The 17,311-nt window shown below is 38.3% G+C and overlaps 1 protein-coding gene across 2 annotated transcripts in view; it reads left to right on the forward strand.

Annotated features, from left to right (window-relative positions):
• Positions 1–17,311, forward strand: part of LOC117403485 (protein mono-ADP-ribosyltransferase PARP8-like) — a 58,447-nt gene that overhangs the window by 25,241 nt on the left and 15,895 nt on the right. For both annotated transcript variants that reach the window (XM_034925397.2, XM_034925401.2), the window contains exons 4-14: positions 1,704–1,793; positions 2,937–3,007; positions 3,404–3,481; positions 5,653–5,747; positions 9,910–9,970; positions 10,343–10,433; positions 10,952–11,018; positions 11,530–11,658; positions 13,344–13,899; positions 14,481–14,534; positions 14,623–14,718. In XM_034925397.2, the coding sequence (XP_034781288.1) occupies positions 1,704–1,793; positions 2,937–3,007; positions 3,404–3,481; positions 5,653–5,747; positions 9,910–9,970; positions 10,343–10,433; positions 10,952–11,018; positions 11,530–11,658; positions 13,344–13,899; positions 14,481–14,534; positions 14,623–14,718 (1,388 nt within the window). The remainder of the gene's footprint in view (positions 1–1,703; positions 1,794–2,936; positions 3,008–3,403; positions 3,482–5,652; positions 5,748–9,909; positions 9,971–10,342; positions 10,434–10,951; positions 11,019–11,529; positions 11,659–13,343; positions 13,900–14,480; positions 14,535–14,622; positions 14,719–17,311) is intronic.

Consider the following 17,311-nt stretch of genomic DNA (forward strand, 5'->3'; position numbering starts at 1 on the left):
TTCTAAGAAAGACGCATTTCAGTGATAATCTATTGGTCTAAATCTGGGGCCTGGTTTTTAAAGCTTTGTCCTAAGGTGCAAAATGTTCAAACCTCTTTGGTATACCACGTTAGGGTGTGCATTTTGTTAGTATTATGTGTGGAACAATAAAGGATGCTTGTGTCCCACACCCTGGAAAGCAGGTTTAGTTGAACAATGCCAGGGAGCATCACTAGTGCTTTTCTTTTTTTTCTTCAGTGCCTCAGCATTTGCAACTCTGTTCAAGATGAATTTATTGAAAGCACCACGTCTTGTATTACATTTATGTTCAAAGCCAAGCCAGAAGACGTCTACACAGTTTGAGTTTTAACCAAGCTGCTGTACATTATTGCTGCAGGTTTAGAGAGAGCTAGAACATCTATGATGGAGCTGACTTTTCAAAGGTTCCCCACAGGGAGAGTGAGGACAGCTGGTGCTTTTTTTATTTTGTATTAAAACACAGTGAAGTTCTCTTCATTAAACCCAAACATGTGCTTATTGCTATTGTGCTGAACCCTGAAGCCGGAGAAAGAGTGGGATGCAAGCGTTGGTTTGTTTTGTAATTTCTTTTTGAACTTGTAATGGAAGGTGTCATATCTACTCCAAAATGACAACTGCAGTATATTAAAAAAAATACATGTACAGAATGGAAACTGCAGGTCAGCAGGCGTGAAGGACTGAATAGCAAATAATGATATTGCATTTTTTTGTTGAACTTGCTGATTCTTAAACAGTCAAAGCTAGAACAGCCTCCTCCCTCTTATGTTTAAATAAATGTCCTTGTCTTTTCATTTCTTTCTTAATAAAATCCCTTTATCTTAAAATCATGAAGCTTTTCACATTCGATTAAACACGGAGGATATCAGGCTGATTTTCAAAGGTCCTACGAATGTTAGAAATAATAACATTTGTGTTATACTGTATTTACTATCAGCTTTTCCCCCAGACACGAAAAACTCACAAATGTTTTATATTAGAATGCTACTGACAAGCTGCCAGTGGATCCAGCTTAGCACAGCATGACAAAAAGGAGGGTCAAGAGGCATAAGAACAAGCAAATATATCAATGCAAAGCCACACTTTCAGTACCGAAGCGCCCTACCGTGCTGTTCTGCACTTCATGTTGATGGGGGAAAATACAGCTAGTATGCTAATGAACGATCATACTGCTGGATATTTGATACTTAACTGGAGCATGTTTTGGTGTAAATGCTTTTTGATATTTAGCAGGTGTTTTGAGAAGTAAATGTAAATGGGTAAACTGTGCTTTTAACGGCTGCCTGCACGGCTGCATTCTGCTTTTTATAGATCGTGCCTCTTTTGTTGAGCACAGTGAAATACATACAAACAGTTTAGGTGTTGTATGGAAGCACAGGGGGAGATGATCACTGTGGTGCTTCCTGAGCAGTGCTGTCACAAGAACGTGATGAAGGGGGAAAGAACACACACTGCTTGCAAAAGAGTTTTTAACTTTATTTTTAAAGCAACAGCTTGTGATGATGGTAGATTATTATTATTTTTTTAAACTACGCTGCTACCTCACTGAGAAACACTGATAAACTGAGGTGGTGTTTTCTAAACATCAATAACTCATTGTTGTGTAGAGGATTGCTGTTTGATAATATCTTTTAAAAATGATAGCTATTAATTGAACTGTATTTTTGTGCCTTTGTTATTTTTTTTAGATAACACTTATGTATCGAATTCTGAGAATGAGGATGACGTTCTAGTCACACGAGATCCTATTCCTGTCATCTTCCACAGAATATCAACAGGTGATTGTTACATTTATAGTGTATGACTATGTAGCTATATGTAGTCACTGAAGTAAATTAAGTTATTGAACAGTTATTACAAAAAAAATAAAACATTGTTGTAAATCCATCAAAAATGTCTGACGGAGACATTTGACATTTAGTTATTCTTCTTTTACTGCCAGCTTTCATTCAGCTGATGTACTGAAATGTATGTTTGCAAATATCTCTTAGCCATGTACAGTATTAGAAAGAGGAATATCAGTTCCTGGTACAGGACAGAAGGGAGCATCAATGTAAGCAGAATATCAGCAGAGGCCCAGGTTATCTGTTGTGTGCTGTGAGCGTTATAACCGAAGAGTGTTATAAACGGCAGCGGGGGTTGGGGGCGCCGCGGGACACATAACACATATCTGACTAAAATACAAAATAAAATAACTCCCTCTCTATAATGCACATATAGTGAAGCAACAATGTAACTTTCCGTGAATTAACCACGCAAAAAAAAAGATAAAAAAGGTAACATTCCCACTCATGGATCATTTTAATTAGTAGTTTTTAAACTTTAAATAGCCTGGATAAACGGCGGTCGGGAGTTCAGTTCAAAGTGACAGACAAACCAAGTGTGAGAAAAGGGGAAGAGGGAATGGGCTCGCCCCAGGTTCGGCTGCCGGAGCGGGGCTGAAGCGAAGCTGAAGCATTTTGTCTTGCAGAGAAAGCTGCAGCTCCTCTCACAGCAAAAAAGTAAATGCATTAGGAAAGATAACCACGTAATATGCCTAATATTTATTTAGTTCAAAAACAAATGCTGAAAAATTGGGGGATATGTTGTGGGAGCGTTATATCGAGGCACGTTATAACCGAGAGCCTTATAGTGAGGGAGCACTGTGTATGTATGTATGTCTGTGTGTGTCTATATATATATATATATATATATATATATATATATAATATATATATATATATATATATATATATAATATATATATATATATATATGAAAGCTAACTTTTGTGTGAGTGTACCAAGAGCATAAGACATTTATGCTTCACAGTGAATAGTACTAAGTAGCATTTAATATACAGCACATATTATATTTTATGCTGTAACATTTTTCACTCTTGAATAATCCCATTGTTTCTGTTTTTCTGTTTCTTTGAAAAGAAATTAGGATAAATAATGATGCCACCAGCTGCCTGTCCATTAAATCGAAGCTGCAAGATGACAGGGTCCAGGTAAGAAATCGTGTGGTGTACTTCAGTGCCGTCTTTCACCTGCAACCTATTGGAAGTTGCGGAAGCATAGCTATTTTTATATTAGGATTTTGTGATCTTAGTTCCTGGCACTGTTAAAATCATCCCAGGAATACATTTCAATTTAAAATTCTGAGGCAGTTGGGTTTTCTATACAGGAAAGACAATGCAGGCTGCTAGTGTGAAACTCCATATAGTATAGTGCTGCTGAAATAATGTGCTGATGGGCCAAATAATAACTAAATACACTGGACATGGATTTTTCTAGAATTAGCTAGCAGTATTGTTGTCAGTCTGCCTGTTCATCTTTGTTGCCGCCTTCTTCCAGTCTCAGCCGACATGAGTTAGTCTCAGATAATGCCATGCTTGTCTCTTCAGGATTCAAGATACTGCAGTGCAATAGACGAAGACTCTGAAGGCGACAATGACTCTGAAGAGTTCTACTATGGGGGTCAGGTGAGCAGGTCTTTGAGAAAATGATTTCTTGTAATTCCTTGTGCCTTACAAAAAAAACCAAAAAACAAGATTGCTTACCAAGATCCATTGTCTTACCATTGATTAGTCCCTGCACCTCCCCACCCTCCTCCCAGTAGACTGTATAATCCCACTGTTTAACACAAGCAATGTTTGAAATTGGAAAGGGGGTCTCCTGTACAGTAGGGCAGTGACCCTTAGTATCCTGTATTAAGGTTTGTATCCAGGATTTAGCAGGATTCTCAAAATTTCTATAATTATTAAACATTATTTAACTCAAAAACGTCTAGTGAGATGCCTGAGACTGCAATCAAAATGCACGCAGTTGCTTGGAACCTGCCAAAGCTCCCCCTCATTCCACGTTAATAAATAGATATCCATAGATATCTGTATGCTGCTGATGAAGTTGGAACCACACATGTTTTTATTGTGTTGTTTGTACATTGTAATTGTTTTCCAGGACCCCCTTGTAAATGAGGCCTCGGTCTCAATGGGTAAATCTGGTTACATAAATAAATCAATCCAATAAGACAGCAATGTTGATCTGAAAGCAGCAGTTACAACATGAATCCTCATCCTCTCACCCTCCATGTGTGCACATCCAACATCTTTTCAGCCCAGTTCTGATCCTGCCTATTGATGTTTGCAATGGTTAAATTATTCAGTGTGTGAACGTTCAGCTAATCAATTAGTTTTATTGGTCTTGCTCTGTTGTTTTAATAGAAGTTTTTGAACCTCAAACAGTAATTGAACTCCTGATTTTGGCATCACTTGCACCATTAGTTTTTTCTCTCCTGATCTATCAATGTCAGTTTAGATAAAATGTATAATATCGTACACACACACACACACACACACACATATATTCTATTTAGCTTTGTATGCATTATGCATAGCAATACGTTTTGAAGTCTGACCTAGAGCTTCTACTGGTTTGTTTCTGACAGTCCTTGATAAATTATACCTGGTTTGTTTGTGACAAATGGTAAGACATGGTGGAGCAAGTCATACTCTCTTTATACAGCTAATCAAAGCAGTTCCGTGTTCACTTTGTCTGGAGAGGCTTTTTGTTTCTGCTGAATGTTTGTTTTTGCTGTCCGGCATAGTTCTGACTGCAGGTGGCAACGTAAAAAACTACTTTTTTAAAAATTCAGTGACTTGGTCAAAAACATCTGGTCAACAGGCTGTCATTGAATGTATTAAGTTTCTTTCAGTATTTTGAGTATATATTGAGAGTTTAACAGTTATGGACGATACCTTAAACTATACTATATTTAGCATGACATCCTGAATGGTCTGGAGAGCTGTATAGTAGCAACGTTTTTACTTGAAAACTGTGGCCAGTAGTTTCCTAATGCAGTGTACTGAATCAAGAGCACCATTGGGTTCTTTCCATCAGAAAGGTCCCTGGTTTATAAAGAGACCGCGATCAATAATCATACACCGGTTCACAGCATGGCAGATACACATATCAGAAGATTACTAATTTGAACCTGAAACAAAATGCATCTAACAGTCCAGCTGGTTACATTTCTTCTTCTAAAATATAAAATAATATTAACCCTTAACTCTTCCTCTACTGTTCCTCTGGAACTGTTTTTAAATACTGAATACAGGCCCTTTAATGTAAAAAGGCAATCATTATTGACACTGGCAATCCGGCTCAAATGTAATTGAACAGGGTAGAAATGACACACACACATCATATTTGTATAGGCTGTTGATTATTTTACACAGCTGTGGAAAGTGTGCTTCATTCTCGGTTTGTATTATTTACTTGACACATTTATAAAATACATATTTTATTATGTGCATATTGTTTGTTTTTTTTAATCTCTTTTGTAAGACATGTGCACAAAAGAGCCCGTTCTCAGCTGCTTGTGCCCGCTTGTATTTAGATTTACCTCCCTAGGTTTCTGTCATTTAGGTTGAAACTGTAGACAGGAATTCTGAGGAGCAGGTCTGTAGTCTCTCTTTTTTTTAGTACACCAAGACTCTTGGTTTGAATCGTGCTCTGAAAGCTGATGCAGGTTGAGACTGAAGAACGGCTCCCTTTGGATTATTTCTGGAGGATAACGGGTCCTGTCGTGTTAAACAGATCACAGTGCTTCATCAGTCAGCTGCTTATTGTGGACCTCTTTTCCTCTTTGCAGGTGAACTATGATGGGGAGCTCCACAAGCACTCCCAGCTGGAAGCAGACTTAGCAGCAGTGAGAGACATGTATGGACCTAATGCAGTATCTCTCAGGTATTGAAAGAACACATTTTAAAATGTTTATCCCCGTCAGTAAAGTAACAAACCACAAAGACTGTGAAGCTTTAACCAAGCTATTGCTCTAGGCTTGGCTTAGCATATTATTATTATTATTATTATTTATTTCTTAGCAGACGCCCTTATCCAGGGCGACTTACAATCGTAAGCAAAAACATTTCAAGCGTTACAATACAAGTAATACAACAAGAGCAAGAAATACAATAACTTTTGTTCAAGTAAAGTACAAGTTTGACAAACCACAATTCAATAATACAGCAGGTAATAGTGATAGTTACATCAGGATATGATTAAATAGTGATAGTTACATCAGGATGTGATTAAATACAAAGTACTACAGGTTAAAAACTTGGCAGATTACAGTATTCTGAAGTACAGGATTAAATGCAGTAAAATAGGGGCTGATAAGAGCAAAATAAAGCACATTTACATGAAGGGTGATAGTGTCCCAGGATACAAACAAAGGAGTTCTACAGGTGCTCTTTGAAGAGGTGAGTCTTAAGGAGGCGCCGGAATGTGGTCAGGGACTGGGCAGTCCTGACTTCTGTGGCCACAAGTTTTGCGTCACCCAGAATTTTAGGATTGAGAGCATAGGGCGATGCAAAACTTTTGGCCATATTCTGTACAAATCTCAAACCTCTGTGAACCTTTAGTAATTATCAATGTGTGTCTTTGTGCAGATTAGTTTGCACATGTGTTACTCACACCAGCTAAGTATACCGAGAACATTTCACAAGACATACTTTGTGTGATAGCAGTTTGATGTCACTAACAAGTGGCCACATTGAAAGTGAGGCTGAGGTTTTGCTGTTGGCCTTGAGAATGTTTTTACAGAGCTGTATTGAAGTGACGCTTTCCACTTGCTATTGACCCTGTCCTCCCAATCTGAATCCTGCACGCCCGCCTATAGCAAGCAAGCTATACAGAATTTATTGAAGATGAGACATCTTGTTTGCAACATTGGACAACAGGCATACACTTTCACATGTTACAATTTAAATCATACAAAATGCATACACAACAGAGACACTTAACATAACATGAAAAATATATATATACAGTACCTGTTCAAAATATATTTAAAAAAATAATTCCAGTCAGACTCACTTAATATCACTTCAAAAGGACTGGGCAGAAATGGGAACAACAAGCAAAGTGGACTACCAGGATTCACTAATAATACCTACCAATAACAATAATCCAAACACCTGCACTAATATAACTACTGTACGTCTTTCAATTTTTACTGTGGTTAAACTCAGCAAATTATGTGTTATATTTTTATAATTATAGTTACAGTACATTTATTTCAGTTTTACAACAAACTTAACATACCGTACTTAAACATACACATGCTAAAAACACTGCGTTATATGTTGTTAATATACAGTACTTTAAGTTTATCTCCTGTATTGTACAGATACACCTTGGTGTAACAGTGACACCAAAGTGCTTGTAAAACATTGATATCATTGGTTTCACATCTTTAATAAATATACAAAACAAAGGTTGTCACAGCAACTTATCATAAATGGAATCTATAAAGTTAACACAAGACACTACTTCAAATTCAGCACAGAGAGAAGAACAAGAGGGCATACATGGAAGCTGAGTATGAGTACGTTTAGAACAGAAGGTAGGAAGCACTGTTTTACACACAGTTAGAAATGCATGGAATAGCTACCAGCTGAAGTAGTAGGATATAAAACACAGGGAACAGACTAGATTCTGTGCTTTTAAATGAGTTCCCCCAGTAGGGGAGAATGGGGCGCTAACAAGGGACGCGCTTTGATGGGACAAATAGCCTTTTCTCGTTCCTAAACTTTTCTTCCATTCTAACTACTGAAGCAGTCCAATTTACCATTTCGTTTACCAAAAAAGTGAGTTTATATTTTTATTTGTAAAGTAAAAATGTTATGAAAAAGGAATGTTCAGAAATCCATGACAACAACTTATTTACATTTAGTGCATATTCTCCCCAGTCAGTACCCAAAACTAAGAAAATGTGTTAGTAGGAGTTTATATTTTTCTCCTATGTAAGATAGTTATTTCAGCCTTTGTCGTTACTGTATGTCTAAATCTATTTGTTTCCGAGGCTCGTTTTAATTTGAATGCTTATGAAACTAATGCAGGTGCAGCACAGACAGCCTGTATTTCCAGAAAGGTGATCATGAAGTGTATGATATACACTGTATACTATAAAGAAAGGGTCAATATACACGATAATCAGTGGGGTGAAAATCCTCTGCATGGCTGATAACTTTGATATTCAGCAGAGCGTGATAATAACCGACCCACTAATTCTATCTCTGTGTGAAGTGAAGTTTATTCCAATTGTGTGGGACAGAAAAAAAGTTAATGAGGAAATGACACATTCGCTTTTCATCCAGGGAACTAAATCCACAACTAAATTGTCAGCTTTAGCCTGTGACTAGACTGACATGACACAGCGTGTCTCTTGCTGTCCCGTCTCTGCTTCATTCATAAAGAAACTCACACCAGTGAGCCTCGCTCCTCACTTCTCAGCTTTAGCCTGTGACTAGACTGATGTGACACAGCGCGTCCCTTGCTGATTATTGGAAAGCGGACACTGCAGAGTCTACTGTAGAGGAAATGTAAGGGTTAAGCCTTCACCATGCTGTTATAAAATGCCCCGGACTTCAGCAGCAGCAGCATTCTTAGCTGGGACTCCAATAGAGGAGGATGGAGCACATGATAACCTGCTTTTTCTCATAGTGTATATCACAGAGATGGATGAACAGCCTTCATTGTGTCTGTCTTACCAGCCTTTACATTAAATGATGAATGCAGGTTGTAGAAGACCAGACCTTTCCTAACAAAGCCAGCCGTTCCAGCCCTTTTCAGAATGTCGATCAAGGTCATGGAAATTTGATTCAGGCTCCTGCAGCTTTTTTTTGGCTAGGGTGTAAGAATATTATGGGTTATCTGCTTTTCATGTGCAGTTCATGGACAGTAACTTGGGTATTAGTATCTGCAAATAGGCACCTGGACTGTTCACAATATTAAGTAGCAAAAAAGCAGGTAGCTAGGATATGTAATGTTAACAAAGTGACAATTCTTATGGTGTTGAGGCATTCACATTCCTTTCTTACATATTCATAGAAGCAATTCTAGTGTTCTGTGTCCTCCCTTTTATGATTTTTATTAGCACTTTCTGGTTCATTAGGTTTTAATTAAAGTGTCAGTTTTATCCCATTTGCTCACCTATTCACTTAACCTCAAATGAGGAAAAACACTTTTTATTAAAGCAGACTGAAGGTGCAGTAAATGGATGCATTCCACAAATCAATAAATCATCCGTAGCATTTCTTTCTTGTCCCGTTACCTTTTTTTATCTGATGTTTGCAACCGTTCAGTCTGCTTCTTATTCCAATTCCCCACGTTGTTTACTTTTTAATCTTTTCTATGTTGAGGTGCTTGAAGCTGAGTTTAAGGGATCCTCTTCTATTATGGTTCCTGTCAGACATATACAGTATAATCCAGGATAGATTAGCCACAGTGCCTTCTTTAAAAGTAATAGCCAGCACAATCTAGTGAACAGATACAAAGCATCAAGTTACTGTTCTGTATTGCTAGCAATACACGGTTGTGAACCAGATGGAATCTCTATAAAACACTGCTTAATTATCCTTTAAATATCATAACACTTATCAAAGCTTTTGGTATAGTCTTGTCTTTTGATTTATCTTTTAAATAGTGCAATACCATAAAGAGCAGCACATGCATGAATATTATATACATTACTAGTCACTTGCGTTGAGTGTTTACAAAATAGACAACGTAAGGGTACATTGTATCTGTTGCGGTATATTCAACTGCTCGAGGCCCTTACAAAAGCCACTGCCACTAAAACCGGGTGCTTTCAAATCAATTGGAAAAGGATGGGCACGGATCTTTGTTTAAAGTCATTTTAAAGGTACACAATTGTGAGGTATCTCAGACACACTGTGGTTTTCTTCCCTTAGTTTCAAAATGGAATGCTGTTTCTTTTTTTTATAACTGAGAAAAATATCTGTTAATATCACTGTTGACTGGTGTTATTGGGACCCTGGAAAACCCGAAACTACCCTTTAAGTTCATTGTTTTTTTTGTTTAATTTGCCGCTTTGATTTTCTAGGGAATACGGTGCAATAGACGACGTAGACATTGATTTACACATCGATGTCAGCTTCCTGGATGTAAGTATTTGGTTTTCACCTCTCTAATAAAACAAGTTGCGATTCCCTTAGTGTCACAGATAGATGTCTGGTGAAATTTCCCACTTAACTGATCCAAACTGTGCAGTATGTAACCTAGGGATGTTTAATTTAATAAAACATAGTTTATATTTGTTTATTTAAAAAATAGATATTTACATGCTGACAAATGGAGTAGCCTACATCATGCCACTTAAACATAATATAGTCTTTTCTATAACAAACATTTAACTCTTTTTCCAATGTTTTTAAGTGTTAACGAATCTCTTTTCCAATGTTTAAGTTTTAATGGATGTTTTTTTTTTTTGTAGCACCTGCTTTTTCGTACTCCCATGTTTCTAATTGTTTCAACAGGAAGAAATCGCTGTTGCGTGGGATGTGATCCGGAGAGAGCCTGTAATAGTGCGATTGCATTGCTCACTAACCCAGTATTTACATGGGCCAGGTTAGAGAATCATCCATTCTTAGCTTGTTGGTTGCTTATGCTGTAAATACCATATACCATAAAAGATACCATAGACCATAAAAGAAGACAAGCGTTGAATTGACAACAGAACTTGCAGAAGGCACAGGTGTCGTTGTCCATCCATCAGCAGTCCAAAGCACTTTTGACCATTGCTCCATAGTCCAATTTCTGTGTTCTTGTGCATATTTGAGCTTTTTAGTCTTGTTCCCCTTTCTTAGCAGAGATATTCTTACTGCAACACATCCTTTAAGTCCTGATTTCAAGAGTAACCTTCATACTGTCTTTGATGGACAATGACACCTGTGCCTTCTGCCAGTTTTGTTGTCAAGTCAACGCTTGTGTTCTTTCTATTTCTTAAGGATATTATCTTCAAGTATTGCTCATCCTTGTTAGACAGCTTTTCGGGTCTTCCAGTCCTGGGTTTGTCGATTATATTTCTCTGTACTTGTTGATTATTATGCATCGGATACCAATGTTTGTGTCATTTTCTTTTGCAGTTCCAACAGTCGATGTATTCCAAGTTTCCACGAAAGAACGATTTGGTCTGGGACATCAGTTGAAAAAGTATGTTTAATTAATTATATTTATAAATACAAAGCAGTCATTTGTGTGTGCCGGGTCTATTTGTGAACTGTTGAGTAATCTGAGAAACCGTAAGAAGCACAACCAGGAAGCCTGCATTGGTATGTATTGTTCTGCAGTCGTGCACCTCTTGTCAGCCCCTGGCAAAGGGCTGTCTGGTCCATCATGACTACAGAGCAGTACAGTGTTGCTGATAATACACTACCTGGTATGAGGTCACCTTCTGTGCTGTAGTCACATGCTCTGGTTCAAGTCACACCATTGGACAGAAAATGACATACACAGCACAGGAAGTTATTAGGTACCAGGAAGCAACAATGAGTTGTATTGAACTCTCCCTGTATGCAGAATTAAAGTATAAAACAGAATTGCTGTAAGAAAAGGGACTATTATAAACCAGTGGGAGCCGAATGAAGCAGGCCATCTATTCTGGTAAAAGTACTCTTGCTATGTAAAAAACAAAAATTACAATTTCTGTTTTTTTTTTTTTAAGGATCATGCAGACATTTGTTACACAGCAGTGGAAGCATCAGAGTAAAGAAAAGTGTAATTGCCCTCACAGCAAAAAAGTGACAGATAAGAAAGTGAGATCTCCCCTGCACATCTTTTCTACACTCCGCAGGTAATAAAACCAGGTGAAATGCTTCAAATGAGTTTAACTACACATTTCATGCAATAACATTGCTACCAGAACTACAGCTGCAACTTTTATTGCATTCAATTCTACCTCAAGATTGAAAGGTGCGTACAGATCTACTGTTATTTATACCTTCTGTGTGGAAAGCAGGTTTTTTTTTCAGTATAAAACTAGCACGAAACAATTTACCTTCGATATATGCCTTGCATTTCAAAATATATCTCTAAAGGAGTAGTACGCTCACAACCCCCTCTTTATTTTACTGTTGATCTTTAACACCTTGAAGTGAAGCCAGTCCCTGCCACAACTACGGTCCCACCTCTGAGGTACAAAACAACAGGACCTCCGATCAGAAGGGGGCTGTTAGAAGTGTAAACTCTCTTTAGAAATCCTCTATTCATCCCATAGGAAGCACTGATAATATCACTACTACAGTATTGACAACCCATTCATATTGTGTGTCTATTGCCGCAGGGAAAATAGGGACAGGTGGCAACCCTAGCCACAACACTATAACGTTCCTCCCTGTGATACAGGTAATAGCCTTGTATTCTATGTAGTGTCAGCTTATTACCTGTAACACAGAAACTGAATGCGGAGAGAAACAAAGTACTTCCATAAAACATAGTTTTGTAGCAGGCTTCCAAAAAACAAAGTAATAAAAACTAAAATAACAACAACAAAATAACACAAGGCTTGTGTCACACAACTTGAACTGCATGGTTTGTATCAGACATCACAACCCTGATTCAGATGGTACATGAATAAGAAACGAGAAACAAATAGGAGAAAAGCAAGCGGTAACCTGAACCCCAAATTAACTACCAACAAAGCCACCCAAAGCCTTTTCTCACACCCCAATCTGCCCTGCAAAGTTCCTTTCTCCCCCTGGTGGTTGTCATAGTTAATACAGCTCTGGCCAAACGTTTGGCTCACAAAGAATTTTAGGATTGAGACGTTAATAAAAAATAAAATACACAAACATAATTTAGATCTTTTATTTAACATCATGTAATCAAAGAAACTTCAAAATGATATTGCAAGTCTACCAGAAGCCATAATAGCAGTACAGTATTTCATGTTCAATTTTTTTTTTCAATTTTTGTCAGTTTTTTGTTAAGTATATGGAAAACTACAAAGCGGTATGTAATTCAATATGTTAACGTAACATTGTTCGGCAGGTTTCATTTGACTTTCTGAAGCAAAATTAGTTAATTATATATATAGGATGCTGCAAAACCTTTGTCCATAGCTGTAAAAATGCTTGAAATTACTGCAATGTCCAGCTATGTTCTAGCCTGGGTAGTATATCATTGTCAAAGGTTTTATACAATAAAAAAATAAAAAAAACTATGTATTTGTTTTACATCCTTTTACATTTTGTCAAGGCAGTAGGAAAACCTGTACTACAAACTGAATACAGTTTGCTTTGTGATAAAGAAGAGTGCACATAAGTGAAAAGCATGGAAGGGATGCAGTCGACAGACACAGAGGAGTTTATATACAGTATTGTACAAAACTGAACTTGATTTATTCAACATTGTTGACATACGATACATTTGCTAAATATTATCACTGGTTATACTGAAGAGATTATACTGTTAGACATGCTAAACCCTCATGTTGAATTCATTCCCTGTTGATTCCCATCACACCCTATGGAATTGCAGATCTCCCAGTTACCCCCCTCCTGAATGTGGTAAGAGCAAATCCAAACTGAAGCCAGAGCAAGACGGAGTGCCAAAGTCCCACAAGTTACTGCGGAGAACTTGCTCAAGTACGGTCAAGGCTGAGGATGGATGCGTCAACAAGTCCCATAAACCTCTGGGACACTCTTTATCCAGCGACCCAAGGGCTGAGCAGACAGCAGCCTTGAAACCCCACAAGCTTCTGACTCGGACTTGTTCTGCTTCGGTAAAGCAGGACGATTGTGCCTCTTTGAAGCCTCATAAACTTCTATCCAGGTCGTGTTCTGGAGACCCTCGATGTGAGCACAGCAGCTCCCTGAAACCCCACAGGCTCTTGAGTAGATCTTGCTCCAGCACTCTCAGGACAGAGGAGCTGGATGGACTGAAGCACCAGAAGATGCTGAGCAGGTCCTACTCGAGCAGCACCAAAGTGGGCAAGACTGAGCTCTTCAAAGAGCCTGCTCCTGAGGGCAGGCGACTCTCTCTTACCTCAGGGCTTATTGGCATGCTAGCACCGGCTCTGTCCTCCCAGCCCAGTGTAAGTACTCACATAGTGCTGGGACTGTTAGCCCTCTTCTATATTCTATATTCAAAATATTCAGTTTTTACATGTGGTGTTGCATCTCACTGAGAGGCTAGTGAGGAGTTTCACACATCAGTGATAGACAGTGATAGTGGCATGTGTGTTTCATTCAGACTATAATCAGTTTTTTTTAAATGAAAACAGTTTAATTGCTATTGACAGTTAGCATATTCAAAAACAACTATTCAGAGGTATCATCAAACAGCTTTCCCAGTGCAGAAGAATTTGCATTAGTACCATATTCACTCCTTATATATCAGATGAGCCTTCCTCTGCTGCCCTGAAGTAATTATTAGATAGGGATTGTTTTCAAGGTGCATTAACAACTGAACAGTTAGGCATGGCTTCTGTGTAGCATGCAGGAGCTTACTTTAAGTTTAGACAGCTAGCTAATAGTTTCCTGCGTTCCATGTGAAAGGGCGGTATGAGTAACACTGCACGGTATTACCAGTGGAACTGGTTTGTCACTTGGTATCAGCACTAGTAGGAGAGTAGCTGTGCTGTTCATGTAACATGTTTTTCTCTCCCATTGGCAGCCAAACTATGGGGCCAAGTCAATCCCGGTCAGGGATCGCGGCTTTCTTGTCCAGGTAAATGCAGTCGATTTTCTCAAACAACGTTCTCTTAAACATTAAACTTTGTTTAATTGTGATATTTTTCAATGTGTTGTTTCTTTAGACTATGGACTATGCTGAGCAGAGGATTCCTGTTCTGAATGAATACTGTGTGGTTTGCGATGAGCCCCATGTGTTTCAGAATGGACCAATGCTGAGAGTAAGTGGCCACATTGTTTAGATTGTGCGTTTCATTTAATACATGCAGTGTATACATGACTTTTTAGTACATGCAGTGGAGGATGAACGTGAATGTTCTCATCTAGTGTAAATGCATTGCCTAATTCATGACAGTCAGGACTGACAGTAGCAACCAATAATACATTGTTAGTTAGGGACATGATGAACTACCTATCAAGTAGTTGGCATGTTACGGATATTTTTTACGGCAATTTACTACCCTCGGCCAATACCATCTGCTTCTGAGATTAAGGTCAGTAATTGGATGAATTAATTTCAGAAATTGAGCTGAAATGTATTAAATATCCAGCAGGTGGCATCTTTAAGTGTTTGTACTTTGTAAGGGTATACCTGTCTAAAGCTATCACAATTGCCTCCACACACAACCTGTATTATATAACATTATTCTACAATTTATAAAAATCTTTGATTGCTGGCTCTATATCTTGGAGAAAAGCGGCAAAAACAGAAATGCACATCCCCAGTGCAGAAGCAAATACAGAAACGCACATCCTCAATGCAGAAGCAAATACAGAAACGCACATCCTCAATGCAGAAGCAAATACAGAAACGCACATCCCCAATGCAGAAGCAAATACAGAAACGCACATCCCCAATGCAGAAGCAAATACAGAAACGCACATCCCCAAAGCAGAAGCAAATACAGAAACGCACATCCTCAATGCAGAAGCAAATACAGAAACGCACATCCCCAATGCAGAAGCAAATACAGAAACGCACATCCCCAAAGCAGAAGCAAATACAGAAACGCACATCCTCAATGCAGAAGCAAATACAGAAACGCACATCCCCAATGCAGAAGCAAATACAGAAACGCACATCCCCAATGCAGAAGCAAATACAGAAACGCATATCTCCAATGCAGAAGCAAAAAGACAGTGCTTGTTTTTGTTTTTTTGCTGGACTGGTGCTAGAAAAAAGAGGAACCTATGACATGTGGTTCTTTTCCAATGTTAGTTGCATCTAAAAAGTTTCATTTTCAGATATTTATATATAAACAGTAGCTAGTTTTTTTTTCATGTTTTTAAATTTATTTAGTTATAAACAAAGACCATGTTGACTGCTTTTAATTCTGATGCAGCATAATATAAATCGTGTTCATTTGCAATATGTCATTCATTTGGTAACTGAACTGTACATTTCAAATGTTCCTGCTCTTTTGATAGTCTCATACTGCAGTGAACAGCAAAGTAATGCAGAATACAGCTTAATCCAAAAACATGACACTCTTTTAGACAATAACACAGCAAGACATCACTTGAATAAGATCCAAAAATATCTTTTTTAAATGCCAGACGTATGCCAGCGACACTGTGCTCCAGCCTTGTGCTCATCATTGTGTAGACTTTGATTTGCAGAGCCTGTGCAGTACACAGCCGCTGCATGCATACAGTATTCACATCCCAGGTGGTCTCAAACATCTGAGTGTAGCAGTCTGTATCCTATAGTAGATGCCTTCAGAAATGTAGACTGTTTCATGAAACAGAATAAAACAAACTGATTTAAAGTTCAGTTCATAATAGAATGGATATCAGATTAGAACTGTGTGCTTTCTTGCCAAACAGAAAGAGAAGCAAAAATAGGAGATATCAATTATGCATATCCAGTAAATTCTACCTTTGAAATATGTCCCTGTGGAAGGCCAGTGTAATCGGGTGTGGTTTTGTGTTTTCACAGGGTCAGCTGGGATACAAGTGGTTTTAGGTTCAAGCGCTGTTTTGTGCATTTTTATTGCCAGAGTCAAAATCAATGAAAATATTTTGAAACACAAAAGAAAAGCAAACAGAAATGTCTTTCTCTGACCAAAGTATAACATCCAGCTCAGGGTTTGTCAAACAGATGGACTGAGCTTTCGTTACCAAGCCCTTCGAGCTCTAAATACTCTACAACACTTTGAATAACCATGTCTCTCCTCTCGCTCCAGATTTATACTGTGGCTATTAAAGTAGCCAAGCAATCGCTCTTTTAAGCACTAATTGGTAATTCACACACTTAACTTGAAACTAAATGAATTACATCCCTCTTTACCTGAAGCGCAGTTTCAGCACAGAGCTATCATCAAACAGCCTGTCCACTGCTGAAGGATTTGCATTAGTACCATATTCACTCCTTATATGAGATGAGCCTTCCTCTTCTGTGCTGTATATTTTACTAACATAATACTGGGAAGTGTAAATGCATTTCAGGATTATGATTGCACACAGAGAGATCACACATATTAATGTCTGCACCAGCAACTCTGAACACACACCTTGCAAACCAATGTATGCATTTTTTAAACCCTGGCAACAGCTGACCCTTGTAATGCATTAGGTTTTTATTTGAGTTTTTTATGCAGAAATCAATAGCAGAAATAATTCCAGTTTATTTACGTTGTGCCGAGCACCTGCATTCTTTTTACCGAATATAGGACATTTGCCTTGGGCTCGATTCGCAGAAACCACCCCCCACGCCCCCCCCCCCCCTCCCCCGGGAGAACTGGACCAAGATGAATCTTAGTTTCAATTCTCTTCCCTGGCCCTGGGGGTGAACTGGACCAAGATGAATCTTGG

Source organism: Acipenser ruthenus, chromosome 1 (genome assembly GCF_902713425.1).
Source record: "Acipenser ruthenus chromosome 1, fAciRut3.2 maternal haplotype, whole genome shotgun sequence".
Lineage (NCBI taxonomy): Eukaryota > Metazoa > Chordata > Actinopteri > Acipenseriformes > Acipenseridae > Acipenser > Acipenser ruthenus.